Below are 20,965 nucleotides of genomic sequence, written 5' to 3'. Positions count from 1 at the left end.
CAAGCCTGGGTATGACTGCAAAGCCCACGCTTGGTCGCCACAGAATGCTGGTAAAGTAGGTGGCCTGGAGCAGGGGCCCCTCTGGGGACTACAGCTGGGAAAATAAGGGCTTGAGCAACTACAAAGAATGCCTTGTTCTTCATTTATTGGTGATCACACCTTCTTTTTATTATTTATTCCACCAGTCATTCAATGTATGGTCGGCAAGAACATTCAACAACTTAAAGTAACTACAAAAAATAATAGTTGAAAAAGCCCTGACCTCTTGGATCATGATCTGTTTCCCATCTCTGCAGTTTCTGATTCTGCTCATTTCTTAATTCATTCAAATGTATTTATTGAGCATTGTCTTAGTCTGTTTGAGCTGCTATAACAAAAATGTCATAGACAGGGGCTTTTAAACAACAGAAATGTATTTCTCATAGTTCTGGAGGCTGACAGTCCAAGATCAAGGCACCAACAGATTCAGTGACTGCTGAGAGACTGTGTTCTGGTTCATAACCTTCTTGTAACTTCACATGGAGAAAGTGGCAAAAGATCTCTCTGGGGTCTCTTTTGAGTATTTAGTCGGGTTTCTATTATAAGGACATTAATTCCAAACATGAGGGCTCTGCCCTCAACACCCAGTAACCTCCCAAAGCCTCTACCTCCAAATACCAGCACATTAGTTTTCAACATGTGAATTTCGGGGAGATACACATTCAGTCTACATCTGGCATTTACTCTGTGCCATGCACTATGATTAAATGCTGAGGCTGCAATAGTGAGTGAAACCGTTTTTACCTTCAAGGAGCTCACAGTTGGACAAGCGTAGGATGGTAGCCAAGGCACTATGACAGCACAAAAGAATGGCATCTTAAGCCAATCCAGGGGCCAGATAAGGCCTAGTGATGGAGATAGCCTTTAAACTGAGGTGTGAAAAAGGAGTGAAAAGTAGCTCACCAAGGAAAGATTGTGACAGGAAGGATGTGGCAGGCAAAGGGAACAGGGCATAAAAAGGCATGAGGACTATACTTTCAGGGGTCATCAATACAGAAGTTTCATACAGACAACAGACTGATGGTTGTCAGGGAGGACAAGGGCTGGGGGAGTAAAATGGGTGAAGTGAGTCAAGAAGTTTTTGATTTTAAAATAAGTAAGCGGTGGGGACTGTGACTGGAGTCAATAACTTTGTATTGCATGTTTGAAAGTTGCTAAGAGCGTAAACCTTAAAAGTCCCCATCACAGGAAAAAATGCAACTTTGTATGGTGACAGATGGTAATTAGAACTTATTGTGGCAATCATTTCCCAGCATATACAAATATCTAATCATTGTTGTACACCCAAAATTAATATGTTATATGTCAATTATACCTTAATGAAAAATGGAAAAAGAAAGACATGGGGGGCAAGAGGAAAGCGTGGTGTGCTGGGTACTAAAGGTAAGCCACATGGAGCCTGGACGAGGAGCAGAATGGCAGCAAGACTGGAGGCTACAGGAACTGGCAGAGCAGAGTGAGAGTGCTAGGTACTTTGGACATTACTGTTCTATCAATGGAGAATTTTAAAGAGAGTAGCACATTTACATTTTTGAAATTTCACTCTGGTTGCAGGGTGGAGCGTAGGTTGAGGGGAAGTGATGCTAGAAGCAGGGAGACCAACTCCTAACTTTGTGATCTTGGATAAGTCACCTTTCTGATCCCCAGTTTCTTTATCTAGAAAATAGAATTATGAAATATACCTCATAATGTTGTGGGACTTAAGTGAGTCAATATAAACAAAATGCCTGTCCCAGGTAAGTTCTTCTCTGTCCCCACTTCCCATTTTCCCAAGGCTTAACACAGAGCCTCGTATAAAATTCATGCTAAACAATCTGCATCTGTGTCTAGATGAGTGACAACTGTCTTCTGGAAGCTGCGACAGGGGCAGCTTAAAGGCAGTTTTAGATAGGGAGTAGATGGCTGCGATTGCCTAGATCCTAACCTAAAACAAATTTTTCCCTCAAATTCTTGGAAGGAAACATGCCCACAGAAAACAACCCCCCTCCCAATAAAAGCACAAACACAAAAACACAAATCACATACACACACACACACACACACACACACACACACACACACTCAAAATACTTGAAACTTGGTAAACCTCAGGGTGGAACTTCAACCTGCATTCTGAGTGAGCTCCCTTTGGCCAAATGAGGCCAGCTGATATGGCTCCCTTTCCTCAGGGTTCACAGGAGATCCTGCTTGGCTTTCTCTGGGGGAAAAAAGAATACCTCTAGGGCAATCCTGCAGAAAATACTGAAAATACCACCCCTTATATTTTGGCCCAGTCAGTGCCCTTGATCTCCAGCAGACCTCCTCAGGCTCAGTGAGAAGTGACATCATCCATCCTTAGAAGGGGATTAAGGAGGAGGGGAACTCGGAGCATCCCTAAAAATCCTCGTGAACTTGTTCTAACTCTGTCTGGATGTGCATTTCCAAGTTTTAGTGGGATCTGTCTTTGATTGAAAAGTTTAAAAACAGCCTTGTTATTTAGGGAAAGCATTTCATTTGATGCCAAATCAGGTCCCTGAGTGAGTGTTTCCAGTGCCACCAAAGATGGTGAACCAAGAACAAAAGAGGTGGTTCTCCCCTGAGAGTTTAAAATGCAAATAGAACTAAAACCTTAATGCCAGGCATATAATATGAAAAGTCATCTCTCACTGTCAGAAACACAATGAATGAACAAGATAATGAAAAAGAATTCAAGCCTACAGAATCATCTTTAAAAAAAAAAAAGCCAAATAACATTTATACCATATGATAACTATTACATTCACAAAAAGTATTTTAAAAGTTGTAATCCCCCATGCTGGCAAAGGTACAGTAAAATCTTTATCTCAAAAACATCTCATGGGAATGTAAATTGGAATGCCCCTACTGGAAAGCAGTTTGGCAACATGTATCAAGAGTAATAAAAAGGTACATGTTTTCTGACCCAGTAATTCCACTCTTGGGTATTCATCCCAGAGAGATAATCTAATCCAAGTGAAGGAAAAAATTGTATGCAGGAAGGGGCTTATTGTAATGTCATTTATAATAGCAAAATAATAACAATCCAAATGTTCTATATTTAAGTAAACCATTCACTTTCACTAAGTGGAACATTATGAAGTCATTAAAATAACATTTATAATGACTATGTAATACTATTTGAAAACTTCTTATGATATAATATAACCTAAAAATAACAGAATATTGAAAGTAGCAAAATTGTATTTGTGCCATGATTACATCTTTGTTTTCATGTATAATTATTATCCACACATTATTTAGATATTTAGACAATAACTACCAAATAGCACAGAAAAAATGAAAGTGGCTGTTGAGATCTCAAGTTTTTGTATATATTTTTATCTTTTATATTATTAACATTATTATTTAATGATACTATATATTATGGATACAGTGCTTTTAATAACATGGATTTCATAGTCAGAAGTGTGGTTTAAATCTTAGTGCCATCATTTAATTTAATGGCTTTGTGACTTCGGGCATTTATTTAACCTCTTTGAGTATCAATTTCCTCGTCTCTAAAGTGGGGGTTAAATACCTGCATTATGAGAGTGTCATGAGGATGAAATGAGTAAACATAAATAAAGCATCTGTTGCGTAGTAGATGTAAAATTAGAGTTTTTACATCTTAATTAACTATTTTCTAGAAAACATCAGTTTAAAAACATGCATGCACACACATAAGCACACACACATATATATAGATATAAAGTTAGAATAAATTTAAAAATAGGTTAGGAAAATCGGGCAAGGGAAAATAAGGTAGTTCTACAAGTGTTAACTCCCCTCCCTTTTCCAGTTCCTATCTATTAAAAGTGCAATGAGAATATTCTGATTGCATTGTTCAGAAATCAATCACGAATGATGCTTATTTTTCAAAGCGAAAGGAAAGAAAAGGAAAAGAAAAGAAAAACAAAAAACAAAAAAACAGAGATACCTCTTCCCACCCCATTCTACTCCTGAACATGCATACATACACACACACACACACACACACACACACACACACACACACACACACCCCTCTCATCAGGCTTTAAGATGTGTCCCTGGAATTCCAAGAAAATCACATTTTGGTCTTTTTTTTCTAGTGAACACATTTGCTTTCCCCAAGTAACAAAAGGTATCATTTTGCTTTTAATTATGGTTTGTTATTATGCATTGCTTTTATTTGGCAAAGATGTTTGTTTCAGGAAAATTAATTTAGACAGTTCCATTTTTCAAGCAATAATACCTTCTGTCCCAGGCTTACAAAGAACAATTAGATCTGGATTCTTTCCCCACAATCAAGCTGGCAATTTCTTATGGAAAGTCGTGGTCAATCAGCGTGGAATGGAGCTTCCAGGAGAGCCAGTCAAATGCAGAAAATAGACTGTTATGGCCTGGCACTTGTACTTCCTGCAGTATATATAACTCTGACATCCTGCAGAGGCATTACTCTGGCTGGGCAGAAACACAGATTAATGTTGCCTCACTTTCAATGCCAGAGTTTTATCCTGAATGTCATGATATTTTTCACAGGAACTCCAGTTTCATGCAATTCCACAAACATGACTGAAGACCTGCTCTGTTCCAAGTAGAGTGGTAGGAGCTGGAGGTACCGAACTGAGTCACACAGCGTCCTTGCCCACTAGAGCTCTCACAGCAGGCTGACTCACAGATGACTGCAACCCACAGGGATAGCGTCTGTGGCCAAGGGTAGTACAAGGTGCTGAGAGGCCTGAAGGAGGCACCTAACCCAGCCTGGGAGAGCAAAACATTTCCAGAAGGTGATGATGTAATAGAGAAGTCACATATAGAGACAGGGGGGAGGAAAGGCTTTACAAGCAGTCTTGGAATTAAAAATAAAACTCTTACCAGGCTAAGTGCCATTTACCCAGAGATTATATGACAAATGTGTAGGTTAGGTGCTTTACTAGTAGATGGGTTGCTAAACCCATTTGAAAGTATTTAACCAACTTACCCAGGGTCACTTAGCCAGTAGGTGGTGGAGACACAATCAAAGAAGATAAATTATTAAAATTATTAGCTCATACAGCAAGAAACTGGCAAGACTGGGCCGAAGCATGTGTCTCTGGTTCATTGTGTCACTCAGTCCTAACCATGCTTCTGCGCAGGCACATGTGACCAAGTTTGCACACTTGCTGAATCTGAAGAAGAGTGGGGACAAAAGAAAAACTTTATTAAACACTTAGTTGAATGTAATAAGATCTTTTGTGAAGTCAGAACCTCTGAGCTCTTCCACCTAAGTAGGGAAGAGTGACCTTAATCCTCAAAAAATCTGAAATGTTAATGTTTTATAGAATCATTTCTCTTCCCAAAAGACATGAGTATTTTATATTATATTCCATAATACAGCAATGTTTGTTGTAAAAACTCTGAGTGAAATTATATTCTGGTTTTAAAACTCTTCTTACCCCCATATTAGAAATGTGGAAATGAGAGAGATTAAAAAACTCATCTAAGGGCTGCTGCAGAGTCGTGAGCGACAGGCTAGGATTTGTGCTCATGCCTCTCTGTTGCTATTACCCCTGGCACAGACATGGGTCTTCTTATTCAGGTTCCAGGGCTCTCGTGACCACCACGTTTCACCTGTCTCTGTGCTCCATAGGGCTTATTCAACAGCATCACGGGAGTCAGCTCTGCTGGTTCCAAATACAGCTCTGCTGATATGTCACTGCAGGACTTGGCTAATTCCTATCATCCACTACACCTCAAGATCCCCTTTCTAAGGACTCTCAGAAGAGATTTCCTCAGATGTGAAGTCAGGAACAATGGAGATGCTGTCATTCAGTTGTTTTATTTGGGGTTTTGTTTTTATCCTTGGTATATACACTGGTTACAAAATTGTATCTGAGTTTTCCACTGTGCCTAGGTGGCTGAAAAGCCGAAAGTCAAATTTGTATCTCACCTTGGGCCAGTGAGCAGAGTATCTTAGGATGTGAATTCTGAGTTGTGACCTTATACCTCAGTTCAGTTCAATCGCTCAGTCATGTCCAACTCTTTGCAACGCCATGGACTGCAGCATGCCAGGCTTCCCGGTCCAGCACCAACTCTCAGAGCTTGCTCAACCTCATGTCTGTTGAGCGGTGATGCCATCCAACCATCTCATCCTCTGTCGTCCCCTTCTCCTCCTGCCTTCAATCTGTCCCAGTATCAGGGGCTTTTCCACTGAGTCAGCTTTTCACATCTGGTGGCCAAAGTATTGGAGTTTCAGCTTCAGCATGGTCCTTCCAATGAATATTCAGGGCTGATTTCCTTTAGAATTGACTGGTTTGATCTTCCAGTCCAAGAGACTCTCAAGAGTCTTCTCCAACACCATAGTTCAAAAGCATCAATTTCTCAGCACTCAGCTTTCTTTGCAGTCCAATTCTCACATTCATACACGACTACTGAAAAAACTATAACTTTGACTAGATGGACCTTTGGTGGCAAAGTAATGTCTCTGCTTTTTAATATGCTGTCTAGGTTGATCATAGCTTTTCTTCCAAGGAACAAACGTCTTTTAATTTCATCCTGGCTGCAATGATGAATCATCTGCAGTGATTTTGGAGCCCCCCAAAATAAAGTCTCTCACTGTTTCCATTGTTTCCCATCAATTTGCCATAAAGTAATGGAACCAGACGCCATGATCTTAGTTTTCTGAATGTTGAACTTTAATCCAACTTTTTCACTCTCCTCTTTCACTTTCATCATGGGGCCCTTTGTTCTTCTTCACTTTCTGCCATAAGGGTGGTGTCATCTGCATATCTCAGGTTATTGATATTTCTCTCAGAAATCTTGATTCCAGCTTGTGCTTCATCCACTCCAGCATTTCTCATGATGCACTCTACATATAAGTTAAATAAGCAGGGTGACAATATACAGCCTTGATGTACTCCTTTTCCAATTTAAAACCAGTCTATTGTTCCATGTCCATTTCTAACTGTTGCTTCCTGACCTGCATACAGATTTCTCAGGAGGCAGATAAGGCAGTCTGGTATTCCCAACTCTTGAAGAATTTTCCACAGTTTGTTGTGATCCACACAATCAGAGACGTTGTCATAGTCACTAAAGCAGAAGTAGATGTTTTTCTGGAACTCTCTTGCTTTTTCAATGATCCAGTGGAAGTTCATGGTTCATGTACTGTTGAAGCGTGGCTTGGAGAATTTTGAGCATTACTTTGCTAGCGTGGGAGATGAGTGCAATTGTGAGGTAGTTTGAACATTCTTTGGCATTGCCTTTCTTTGGGATTGGAATGAGTACTGGCCTTTTCCAGTCCTGTGGCCACTGCTGAGTTTTCCAAATTTGCTGGCATATTGAGTGCAGCACTTTCACAGCATCATCCTTTAGGATTTGAAATAGCTCAACTGGAATTCCATCACCTCCACTAGCTTTGTTCATAGTGATGCTTCCTAAGGCCCACTTGACTTCACATTCCAGGATATCTGGCTCTAGATGAGTGATCACACCATCGTGATTATCTGGGTCACGAAGATCTTTTTTATACAGTTCTTCTGTGTATTCTCGCCACTTCTTCTTAATATCTTCTGCTTCTGTTAGGTCCATACCATTTCTGTACTTTATTGTGCCATCTTTGCATGAAATACTCCCTTGATATCTCTAATTTTTTAAAGAGATCTCTAGTCTTTCCCATTCTATTATTTTCCTCTATTTCCTTGCATTGATCATTGAGGAAGGCTTTCTTATCTCTCCTTGCAATTCTTTGGAACTCTGCATTCAATTGAATATATCTTTCCTTTTCTCCTTTGCCTTTAGCTTCTCTTCTTTCCTCAGCAATTTGTAAGGCCTTCTCAGACAACCATTTTGCCTTTCTGCATTTCTTTTTCTTGGTGATGGTCTTGATCAGTGTGATGAACCTTCGTCCATAGCTCTTCAGGCACTCTGTCTATCAGATCTAATCCCTTGAATTTATTTGTCACTTCTACTGTATAATCATAAAGGATTTGATTTAGGTCATATCTGGATGGTCTAGTGGTTTTCCCTGCTTTCTTCAATTTAAGTCTGAATTTGGCAATAAGGAGTTCATGATCTGAACTACAGTCAGCTCCCGTCTTGTTTTTGCTAATTGTGTAGAGCTTCTCCATCTTTAGCTGCAAAGAATATGATCAATCTGAATATAATCAGTCTGATGACCTTGCACCTAGCATCATCTAATTTCTCCTTATTTTTCTATTCCTCCGTGTCTTTTTTGTATGTGTTTTAATTTTGTTTGATTCTCTTCTTGTAAGCATCTTCCATTATTGGGGATCAGTGTTATATATTCCATAACCAAATATGAAAAGGAACAAACAGAATATAGCATTTCAAAGAGATGCCCTAGTAGTCTTAAAAACTGGATGTCAAATTAAAGAGACTCATTAGTTCCTAGGCACAGAGGGTAGCAGAGCCTATGGCCAACTCAGATTCCTGTGCCATTCTTTTTTTTTTTTTTTTGCAGTATTTATTAAATAGCTTTATTGAGGTATGATTGAAATAGAATCATATTGAAATAGAATCAAATTGAGGCAGCTACACATATTACAAATGTACATACACCCATGAAACCATCACCACAATCAAAATAATAAAAATATCCACCACCAATTTAAAATTTCCTCATGCACCTTTTCTTTTTATTTTTTTTAAATTTTACTTTATTTTACTTTACAATACTGTATTGGTTTTGCCATACATCAACATGAATCTGCCATGGGTGTACATGAATTCCCAATCCTGAACCCCCCTCCCACCTCCCTCTCCATACCATCTCTCTGGGTCATCCCAGTGCACCAGCCCCAAGCATCCTGTATCCTGCATTGAACCTAGACTGGCGATTCGTTTCTTACATTATATTATACATGTCTCAATGCCATTCTCCCAAATCATCCCACCCTCTCCCTCTCCCACAGAGTCCAAAAGACTGTTCTATACATCTGTGTCTCTTTTGCTGTCTCACATACTGGGTTTTCATTACCATCTTTCTAAATTCCATATATATGTGTTAGTATACTGTATTGGTGTTTTTCTTTCTGGCTTACTTCACTCTGTATAATCGGCTCCAGTTTCATCCACCTCATTAGAACTGATTCAAATGTATTCTTTTTAATGGCTGAGTAATACTGCATTGTGTATATGTACCACAGCTTTCTTATCCATTCATCTGCTGATGGACATCTAGGTTGCTTCCATGTCCTGGCTATTATAAACAGTGCTGCAATGAACATTGGGGTACATGTGTCTCTTTCAATTCTGGTTTCCTTGGTGTGTATGTCCAACAGTGGGATTGCTGGGTCATAAGGCAGTTCTATTTCCAGTTTTTTAAGGAATCTCCACACTGTTCTCCATAGTGGCTGTACTAGTTTGCATTCCCACCAACAGTGTAGGAGGGTTCCCTTTTCTCCACACCCTTTCTAGCATTTATTGCTTGTAGACTTTAGGATCACAGACATTCTGACTGGTGTGAAATGGTACCTCATTGTGGTTTTGATTTGCATTTCTCTGATAATGAGTGATGTTGAGCATCTTTTCATGTGTTTGTTAGCCATCTGTATGTCTTCTTTGGAGAAATGTCTATTTAGTTCTTTGACCCATTTTTTTATTGGGTCATTTATTTTTCTGGAATTGAGCCGCATAAGTTGCTTGTATATTTTTGAGATGAGTTGTTTGTCAGTTGCTTCATTTGCTTTTATTTTCTCCCATTCTGAAGGCTGTCTTTTCACCTTGTTTATAGTTTCCTTTGTTGTGCAGAAGCTTTTAATTTTAATTAGGTCCGATTTGTTTATTTTTGCTTTTATTTCCAGTATTCTGGGATGTGGGTCATAGAGGATCCTAGTGTGATTTATGTCGGAGAGTGTTTTTCCTATGTTCTCCTCTAGGAGTTTTATAGTTTCTGGTCTTACGTTTAGATCTTTAATCCATTTTGAGTTTATTTTTGTGTGTGGTGTTAGAAAATGTTTTAGTTTCATTCTTTAACAAGTGGTTGACCAGTTTTCCCAGCACCACTTGTTAAAGAGATTATCTTTAATCCGTTGTATATTCTTGCCTCCTTTGTCAAAGATAAGTTGATTGGCCTCACTTTCTCAGTGAGAAGTAATTTACTTGTTTCTAATCTTTAAGGGCCATTTCAATTACCACCTCCTGAAGGAAGTCCTCCTGGTAATGCCTCAATTAAAACCAGTTGAATCAAATAGACATAATGACATTAGAACTCAAAACAAGTTCTTAACCAAATGCCCCCCTGCCTCCATACGCTCGCCCCACTCTCTTAGTTTCCTTATCAGTTTCTTTTACCCCTCTGAGCATCTATGCTCTTTTAGGCATGAATGGGATACAGACATCCCTTTTCTCCACTCTGTTGAAGGAGGCACACGAGCAAATAGAGCAGAACTATGTGGCAGGTGACTCTGAGCAGCCCCCTCTCCCTCTATAGGCTCAGTGTACTTTTCTCTGAAATAAGGTAGTTGTGCCAAATGATTTCCAAATCCCCTTGCTCTGACGTTCCAGGAAGCTGTGTTGTGGGGTAGCCTCACTCACACGGGATCATGGTGACCTTCAAAATGAAGAATAATCTGAAGGATCAGCTGAAGGCCGAAGAGGCTTATCTTTTAAACCCTAAAGTTTGATTTTTACAAAAGGAAAGTTGTAACTTAAAACATATAAAAAGAGAACTTACCAGATACGTAACTTTGTCTGATAATAAGCCAAAACATCACATCTGTAACAAACTTCCTCAGGTCCTAATCAGGTACAGTGAGAACACCCAACACAGAAAATACTCAACTCTAACCTTGGAGGAGAAAGCAGGAGGGAGGAAATGGAGGTAGGGGAGGTAGAGGTGAAATGAAAAATAAGACCAATATGTAAATAGCTGACTATAGTTTGCATGGGTGTGCATGTTCAGTCACGTCCAACTCTTTGCAACCCCATTGGCTATAGCCTGCCAGGCTACTCTGTCCGTGGGATTTTCCAGGCAAGAATACTGGGGTAGGTTGCCAAGATCCTACTCCAGGAGATCTTCCCGACCCAGGGGAGCAATCGAACCTGTGTCTCCTCTGTCTCCTGCCCAACCCTAACTGTAATAAGAGACACAGTTAAATCAATGCTTATATGCTATGGGCCCATAGGGGCCCTGGGTGGGCCTCGGTCAGTCCTGCAGGCATCCTCTCCAGCCTTGAGCGGCACCATCACTGTGCCATGTCTGTTCTTCCAGGTTCCCACACGGCCTTGTGTTACTGGGGCAAAGGTAGGGAAGAAGCAGTCTGTCTTGGCCTGAAATCTTCTGACTCGCGGCTGGAACAGCCTTCCTCTCACTGTTTCCTGATGCGTAGGTCTTTCCTCTAGATCTGGGAGGGTGCAGTCTTCCAACACAAGCCCCCATCTGACTCGCTGGGGTTTTAGGATGGGATATGTATCATTTCTCTCCAGTAAGAATCAGGGTTTCAGCTGTTTATCTAGCCCTCTTCAAAAACCTGGTCTAGCCTTCCACATTTGATTTTTAAGACATATTTAAACAGAGTCCACTCTGCCAGGAAAGCTCAACTCTGTCCTTTCTGTCGTAGAGTTTAGCATAGAATGGGAATGACATTGATCAAATATAAGTACAGGTAAATATAGAATTTCAAATTGTAAACACTGAAGGAAAACTACAGAACATCACGCTTACGTTGAAGCTTCTCCCACCCTCCTGTGGGCAGAGGCTGTTCGGTGGTAGAGTATTGCCACCGAGGCTCCTACTGCACCTCTGTATAGAAACTTGGGGATCACCAAAAGCATTTCTCATACCCCAGTGCTCTCATAGCTACCTGGGTGTAATCTGCAGAGACCAACAGTATGGGTTCGAGTATACGTTTCTCCAATAGCAGCTGTGACCTTGAGCAGCTAATGTAACCTCTTGACCTTCAGCTTCTTCATTTATGTAAATGGGTAACAATGCAGTGCTGGCCTCAGAAGGTGGTAAGGATTGGCAGAGAGTAAATGCTCAGCAAATGCAGCTGCTCTGGCCTCTGCTGCCGCTAATCCTGCTTTCAGAATGCCTCTGCACTTTCACATGCTCTTCTCCATTTCCACTTGCCCTGCTTTTGTGCAGGCTGCCAGAGGCTGAACTCAAATGCTCCTTTAAGCTGCCCTGGGGATGAAAGCCACTTGCGTGCCTGGCTTTTCCAATAACAGGAAGCTACAGAAGCAGAAACTACTCAGTGAAATATATTGAAGTAATCCCACTTGTGCAACCCTAGCTTTTGTCTGCTGCCCCACTCAGCTTCCCACTGAATTTAACCCCTAGTCATGAGATTCTATTTCAGCCATGAGTGATGTTCGCTCTCTCCCTGAGTAAAAGGCTAATGCATTTTTTATTATCCTGATGGGAGTAGGTGCGCAAAAGGGCAGCGGAGACTCAGCCATTGCTCAGGTTCCTGTAGAAGGTAGTGGACTTGGCGGATGCTTACAAGAGGCATCCCGCCATCAGCCATTGGGTTGGGTGAGGTTTGAGGAATACTTTGAACCCTGGTCACGTACCTTTCCACATGTTTTTCTTTGAAGCACTTACGATAACTGACATTAATTCATATTATATGATTATTTGCTTAATATGTCTGTCTTCTCCACCTCACTATTAGCTATATATGTCTGTCTTCTCCACGTCACTGTTAGCTGTCTCTTTGAAGACAGAGGCTGTGTCTTTCTTGTCCTCTTGGCAGCAGTATGCCTGGTATAGAGTAGGTGCTTCATGGCCATTTATTAAATTAATGAATAAACAAATGAAGAGTCAAAGAGTGAAGTCCCAGTATGGTCAGGGACGCTGTGCCACACATCACTTGTTCAGCATGAGGAGAAGTAGAAAGGGAACTGCATCGAGGGCAGAAGGCAGGGGCGGGGACAGGTGAGGTGGTGGCATACAGAAGGGTCAGGCAAATAGACCGCCAGCGTCCCACTTCAATGGGATGTGGGCCTGAGCTCCGTGCTTTAGACAGTGCTTTGCAGACTTTCATAATCCCTGCTCCTTTTCCTCAGAGAGGCGACTGGCTCTCCCCATATCTTCCTCCTGCCACATTTTCTGCATGTGAGACTGACCCATGTGATTAGGCCTATCTTTGTCATCTGAAGTTTGGTTCTGAAAATAATAGGTAACTTTTTGTTTGTTCTCCAAATATGTTAAAATATAAAAACTGTTTTTTCAAATGACACCTAGAGCTTGTGGATATTTGTCATCTGTCCTTGAATGCTAAACTAAGAAATCTAGTATTTATGAGGAATGCAACCAGGATTATTAAATTATCCTAAGAAAGGATCGAATTTAACTTTAGAGTGATTAGTCCTGCAGTCAGTGTGCAGGCTAGACTGGAATAGGAGAGATCAGAAGTGGTCAGTTTAGGGAGAAGTGAGCACTACGTGAAATGCTTTATAGGGAGCAGGCTCTGCTTAGGGTAAGGCAGGGAGAGGGCCTGAGAGCCCTAGAAAATGACTCTGGCTGGGTGAAGGGGAGAATGGAATAGGAAGGGGATTACAAGGAAAAGAGCGATCTGAGCCATGAAACCAAATGTGTGCCCATGCTCCTGGGACCTCCCCTTTCTGGAGAGTGTGGATTCCCAGGTCCTCCCCACATTGGCTGGTTTCTGGAGTGGCAGGAAAATGCAGAGATTACTTGTGCTCTTATTTAAATTATCTCCAGCCTATGCCATGACAGACTGACTTTTCCCCCAAATAGCTATCCTGCACGAAATGCAAAAAGCAAAACAGAACACATAATCAGTGCCTATTCTCTTTCACCAAGCAGAACCCCACACATGAAGCCTGTTCCTGAGCTTCTGGAACACCATGTCCCCTTCTCATTCTGAGAAGTAATTGCAATGCAGTTCGTGACCAAAATGAAAAGTCCATTTTTAAACGTAGCCTCATAATTACCCATCCAGCTGAAGAAGACCAGATACTCTGTGGTTTAATCCCTAGGTCCCCATGGCAGAAATAGGGTTTTGAGGAAAATTACGGGGCCAATGTGTGCACGTCTTTGGGGAGGGAAGGGGATAAAGCTAAAGACTTTTCCTGACAATCAGTTCAGTAGGACCTTCTCTCTAGCCAGCATCTTGGTAGCCGGTGACCAGCAGATGTTTAGTGAGTATCACGTACCAGTCAGGCACTGGGCTAGTCCTTGAGAGGCGTGCACTAGTGATGACACAGCCCTGCCCTCGGGGAGATCACACAGGGGGGAAGAGGGAGAAGTAAGCAGAAGAGCAGAGGCATTGTGACGGTGCTTTCGTGGGGAAGGCCAGGGGGCTAAGGACAAGATCCAGCCCAGCCTTGGCAGGTCAATAAAGCCTTTACAGAAGAGTGGCATGTGAGTGGAGAGCTGAACCAGTAGGGGTTAGCCAGGCAAAGGAGGTTGGGTACAAGACTGTTGTTCTGAAAAGAGAGAACAAAGGCCTAGAGGTGAGAGCATAGCAAATTTGGGGAACTGGAAGTGGCTTCTCATGGTCAGAGCGCAGAGTGTGATGGAATGGGAGACAGAAGGCAGGAGCTGGGCCATAGACACCCTCCAACAGCAACTAAAGGGTTAAACTTTATTCCGTAGTCGTCCTGGTGAATTTTAAGGTGTGATTCCAGAAAGTTCACACCAGCTGCAGCAGCAATGTGCAAAACGCAATCAGGGAGACCAGTTAAGAGGCTGTTGTAAAAGGCTAAGGTACCAGATGATGAGAAGCCCAAAGCCTCAGCCTGAAGTTGGGCACAGCTGGAGCAGCCCTCAGAAATCCTAGCTTCCAACCTTTTGCTTCCCACTCTACCTGTTGGCACCTCCAAGTCCCTAACCCCACGCCCCGCCCTCTGCCCCGAATGATTCTTCCTCTTTCTCTCAGCTTCTTTCCTGTTAAACTCTTGGAGCTTGGTCTATACTCTTTTTATGAATGGGATACCTAATTGACAGCTAGCTTAAGTAAACATGCCTAGATAGCACAGCTACAAGATGATAGAATCAAGATTCATAACATTTGTCTGTCTGATTTTGAGTTTGAAGCTCTTTCTACAAAATCTTTTGTGTAACTGCGATGAGAGGGGCTTCAGATATGAAGAAGAGTATCTTTCAGGTTGGTTATTGCCTGCTGCCTCCTGTGACAGAATAACCAAGTAGTTTTCCACTGTCTTACTAATACCACCTTTCCTGAAAAAAGGACTAGAAACAAAGTCACAGTAGTAAGAACTAAAATTATTTATAGCAATAAATATATGAGAGTCAATCCTAAGGAAATCAACCCTGAATATTAACTGGAAGGACTGATGCTTAAACTGAAGCTCTAGTACTTTGGCCACCTGATGCAAAGAGCCTACTCATTGGAAAAGACCCTGATGCTGGGAAAGATTGAGGGCAGAAGGAAAAGGGGATGACAGAGGATGAGATGGTTGGATGCATCACCGACTCAATGGGCATGAGTGTGAGCAAGCTCCGGGAGTTAGTGATGGACAGAGAAGCCTGGCGTGCTGCAGTCCATGGGGTCTCAAAAAGTTGGAAATGACTGAGTGACTGAATGATGATATGTGACTTACATTCTTATAATTCAAAATAAAGACTCAGCCTGGGACAAAAAAGTAAGGGTGCACAAGATTAAAACATGCTTCATTTGTTATATATAAATATGACCTTGTTAAATAGACACAAGCAAAGAAGATGACAAAAAAATACACCAAAATGATAATGATGCTTCTCTTTCAGTGATGAGATTTCATTCTCTTTTACTTTCTGAATTTTCTGGAAATTTGGAAAATGACCAAAATAAGCATGTGTTGTTTTTATTATTGCAAACATTTTAAAGATAGATTCTTCAATGTAGGACAACAATAGTTTCTACTGAGAATAACTGAATCCACAAAAGATCCACAGTGTTTGGCTGAGGTCTCCAGTTGACCAGTCTTTCAGTACTTTTTACCCTGGGAGCTGTCAACTGTGACCAGAGATGAAGGGACACTGTATTGGCAAAACAGCTCCCACTGGATCACTTGGGGAATGTGGATGATTCCTGGAGCACACATGCTGTGTGTGCTCCTTCAGCAGCCACTGTGGATGCCCCTGCCATTGTTGGTCCCACCAAATTTAGAGATCATTCCTGTAGACTTTGGGACCTTCAGTTCGCATGGTCTCTTTGGAGTCATGACTGGTGTCATCTGCCATACACTGGTTGAACACAGAAGTGGGTTTCTTCTGAATGTTTTAGAGGCACTACCCTTACCAAGAAAGGCTGGATGCAGGCTCATAGTCAGGAGTCTGCACAGCACCACTGATCCAACCCTGGCATACCCACACTCCTCCAGGAGTCCATGGAATACCATCCAGACATACCTGGGCACATTGCCCTCAGTGTATGTGTAGAATTCCTTTGTCTGAGGAGGAATGTCCCCCTACTCTGCTCACACACATACATACACAGAGTACCACTGGCGTATGAAGGGCCTGCCTTCCTGAAACGGTAGCTTATGGTTAGCTAGTGGTTCAGCTGCACAGCCCCCAGCCAGCAGGCCCTGTCAGTCTACCAAACCTGCTGTCTAGCTAGCTATGTTTCTCCAGCTAATATTGCATTTTCTACCATCCAGACAGGTAGGTAATGTATCATCTCCATGTAAAAGGTCCTTGTGTCTCTCAGTTGGTAACTAATTAACATAATTTGGTGATTCTTTATTCCACCATGCTCCCCTCTTATATAATTAATTTATATTATTGGTCAAATTTCACAAGTCAGTTGTCTATTTTAATAAATGCCAGTCTCCTTTGGTGAACCTAAATACTAGGCACACTTTTGTGATTAAAATTTCCTCTTCCACTGTATTCCTTTCATTTTTGAAAGACTTTGAGGAAATTATTTGGATATTTTAGTATCTTAGGTTAAAACTGTTGCCCAGTGATTCCTGAACATATACTTTTGTTTTTGTTTGCATATAGGACATGCAGACTACAATCTTGTCTTAAGAGCTACCTGTTAAGACAGTAGTCTACGCTTATGTTCTTGGGCCACTAGGTGGTGCACACATGTCTGTGAGCTGTAGGTTAAAGGGGCTCGTCACCAGGCTAGATTCAATTCATCTCCACTGGAGGGGCGCAGACAGTAGAAGCTGTAGGGGTCTAGGAGAAACAGTGATCCTGCGCATGGGAGTAAAGGAAGGAAGGTTTCCAGGGGAGGTGGATAGATAATAATATGGCTGCAGAGATGGTGGGAGAAAAATCATAAAGGTAGGAAACCCCAAAGCCACGACTGAGGGAAAGTCCTTTACAGGAAAGGGCATGCTTCCTTTCCATGCTGACACATCTCTCAGGAGGGCTGCAGAGGGAATAATGGAATAGTTGAATCACTTGAACTAGAGGACATCAAGCATTCCTTTCAGCCTTTCTGCTGGGCACTGGAAATATACAGATGAAATGACATAGTCTTGTCTTCAAACAAGGACCTCGTGAGAGAAACAGAGAAGGAAACCAGTAATTATGACAGGGCATGATACAAAAGGGAGGTTTTACAAGATGCATCGAAGGAATACAGTGTGAAATCTTCTGTTCTGAGTAAAGGAGAGGAAGGGGTTAGGCTGGGAGTTGACGTGCAAAGAAGACCTCATGGCGGTCTTGAGACATGAGGAGGGAGCTCCGTGAAGATCTCAGGAGATTAGTTTAGAGAGACTAGGACGAGCAAAGGCACGGGGGTTTGAAAGGATGATGTGGATTCCAGGAATGGTCCAGCTGAGTTTAGCATGCTCGCTGAGGGCTACTGTGTAATAGCTGTTCCGGGCCCTTAAGATTCCCCTCAGCTTGTGAGGGACACGTACAGGTACTGAAATGGCAGTGTGTGAAGGCAGCCTAAAATCTGTTCTCCTTTAAATCCTATCATTTGAGCCCCCAGGGTCCTGGCTACAGGAATTCTCAGAGAACTCTCTACACCAGAAGAGGGAGCCCACAAGCACAGTGCCTATTTGCTTTTTACTCAGAGTCACTGCCAGTGTTCCAGCCTCACTCATTCGTTTTAAGGTGTGAAGTTTAGGACCAGAGACACACAGTAAGTTAGGCAAGACCACAGAGAGGAGTTAGGACGCGAGGCCAGGTCTATTTCTGCTCCTCTCAGGTTTTCTTCCCTTTTTCTCTGCTGGACCCTGGATACTGAATCACCATTTAGAGATGAGGATTAAACACTTTCCATATAAACAGATCTCTTTCACCAAGGGTGGTTGTTGTAAAACCAAGCTTATGGAAAAATGGAAGGACACATTGTATTCTTTCCTCATGTATGAGGGAAGGGCCAAGCCTACAGGCTGGCCTTGGCAAAGGCAGCTTGCGCCGATTGTACTACTAGCCTGGTTCCGTGTTTGGGAAAGAAGGCAGTCTGGCTCCAGCATTCCTTCCAGCTCTCATGTGTGGGTGTGTGTTTCATTTCAGCACGAGGATATGTGCTCACAATATAGGTCAGTGACATCTTGGAGTTGCATTGTTTGCTTGAAAATGTCAACTGGAATGAGTTATGAGCTGGCAGGAAAACAGGGATGTGTGATTGAGAAGACTCTGAAAGGATACAGACCTGCTTTTAGGGCCCTGAGAAATCATTAAAGCAAGAGGTAGAGAGACCTTAAAGAGGTTCTGACCAGGACAGATGAAATGTAAATGGAAGAGTAGGGGACCACAAGGGCCAGGAGACTTCAGACCATCCTTATAAGGCAAGGATGAAAGAACTGGGAATATTTAACCAGGAGAGAAGACGACACAGATCTTCTTCAGATCTCCAAACTTGTCACAGGCCAAAGCAACAATGATTTTATAAGGAAACAGCTTTTAACCCTGCTCAAAATAGGGCAGTTTAGGGGTACAGGTTCAATCCCTGGTCAAGGAGGGCTAACATCTCATGCGCTGTGGCCAAAAGAAATTTTTTTTTTTAATTTAATTGTTAAGAAATGAGTTCCCTATCAGGAAAGGGGATAAAACAGAAGCTGTTTATACAACTGGTGGGGACATTGTAGAGGAAATTCCCATCCTAGGGGCATGCAGGGTGTATCCTGAAGCAATGGTTCTCAAAGTGAAGTTTGTTAAAACCCATTTTTAAGAAAAAAAAAAATACATATTAATGAAAACTGCTATTAATGGAAAATCAAGTGTAGGAAAGAGTCAGAGGTTGACAGAGGCTTAAGGAATCCTGACTTAAGTCTTACACTGTGGAGATTCCTTAAAATCCTGGAACTAGAACTGCCATACTACCCAGCAATCCCACTGCTGGGCATACACACCGAGAAAACCAGAATTGAAAGAGACACGTGTACCCCAATGTTCCTCGCAGCACTGTTTACAATAGCTAGGACATGGAAGCAACCTAGATGTCCATTGGCAGATGAATGGATAAGAAAGCTGTGATACATATACACAAGGGAATATTACTCAGTTGTTAAAAAGAATGCATTTGAATCAGTTTTAATGAGGTGGATGAAACGGGAGCCTATTATACAGAGTGAAGTAAGTCAGAAAGAAAAACACCAATACAGTATATTAATGCATATATATGCAATTTAGAAAGATGGTAACAATGACCCTATATGCAAGACAGCAACAGAGACACAGATGTAAAGAACAGACTTTTGGACTCTGTGGGAGAGGGAGAGGGTGGGATGATTTGAGAAAACAACACTCAAACATGTATATTATCATATGCGAAATAGATCACCAGTCCAGGTTCGACGCATGAGACAGGGCACTCAGGGCCGGTGCACTGGGACGACCCTGAGTGATGGGATGGGGAGGGAGGTGGGAGGGGGGTTCAGGATGGAGCATACGTATACACCCATGGCTGATCCATGTCAGTGTATGGCAAAAACCACTACAATGGTGTAAAGTAATTAGCCTCCAATTTAAATAAATTAATTTAAAAAAACAAGTCTTTAAGAGAGTTACTTACCACTGCCCCATCCTCAGCCTCCAATGCCTTCTTCTCCACCCCCAGGTTCCCATGACATCTAGTTCAGGACTTAGCTTCCCCATAGGTGTGGTGTGATGCAGGGGCGGGGGGGTGAGGGGGGTGGTAAGTCTACTGAGATATTGATCACTTCAGCCCTTAGGGTCAGGGCCATTGCCTCCAAACATGAGCGGCTTCATCTAGTGCCTGGTGTACCTGACAGATATTATTTTCTATGAATGTTGCATGGCACAAGGAGATGAGGATTCAGTTTAGAGAAGGAATGGTTTCATCATCAGTAATGGAAACTGTCATAGCATTGTTGAGCAGAGTTAATAAATAAACCAACCCTTGGGAGTATCATGGTTAGAAAGGAGGCTGACAGTGACTAAGGGCAAGGCAAAGAGGGTTGCCAGGGTGTCAGCCACTTAACCAGGATAGCCAGTGTAAGCAGGGAGAAATCTAAGGCTGCCTGGTCCAGAGGGATGAGCCTTGGCTGGGAGTCTGGAAAGGGACTTTTTTTGTGGCTATAGGTAAGCCACATTCCTCTCAGGGCATCATTTTCCCTTAGTATAGATGAATTTGACAGCTCTGACCAGAAAGGCCATCCATCCCTCCTGGTCTCTAGGGTGCAAGGCCTCTCTGTGGAACCACAAGACCATCACCTTCTCCACAGCGTGCCCTGCTCTGCATGTCTGAACATCCCCCTTGCATGTCCACCCTGACCCCTAAGCAACAAGTTTGACTCTGGCTTAAATCTGTCCTCTCACAATGTGTTTTCTTTTGCAGCAACAGCGGCAGCTTGACCTCCTGACGATAACCAGCCCCGGTGAGTAGATGTGGCCCTTCTGCTTTGCCTTTTCCCTTGTTTCCCAGAGCAACGCCTGGTTGCTTATCCCAGTGCAATTTGTGTCCTCTTCCTTTGGCTCCCTGATTCAACAGCAGAATTCCTGCATCAGGAATGATCCTTCTCCCCCTGTCCTCTACCCCCACAGGCAGTTTCTTTTCTCTTCCCCACCTCTGTGCTGCCTTCTCTTGACTCTGCATATGGCAGG

At 42.4% G+C, this 20,965-nt stretch overlaps 1 protein-coding gene across 1 annotated transcript in view; it reads left to right on the top strand.

The window, feature by feature from the left end:
• Positions 1 to 20,747, top strand: part of LOC106501971 (cytosolic carboxypeptidase 6) — a 1,114,558-nt gene extending 1,093,811 nt beyond the window's left edge. Inside the window, exon 6 of the mRNA XM_018043997.1 lies at positions 20,700 to 20,747. Coding sequence (XP_017899486.1) covers positions 20,700 to 20,747 — 48 coding nt within the window. The remainder of the gene's footprint in view (positions 1 to 20,699) is intronic.

Source organism: Capra hircus, chromosome 3 (assembly GCF_001704415.2).
Source record: "Capra hircus breed San Clemente chromosome 3, ASM170441v1, whole genome shotgun sequence".
Classification (NCBI taxonomy): Eukaryota; Metazoa; Chordata; class Mammalia; order Artiodactyla; family Bovidae; genus Capra; species Capra hircus.
Note: the sequence above shows the minus strand (reverse complement) of the source record. Positions and strands in the feature narration are given on the sequence as shown.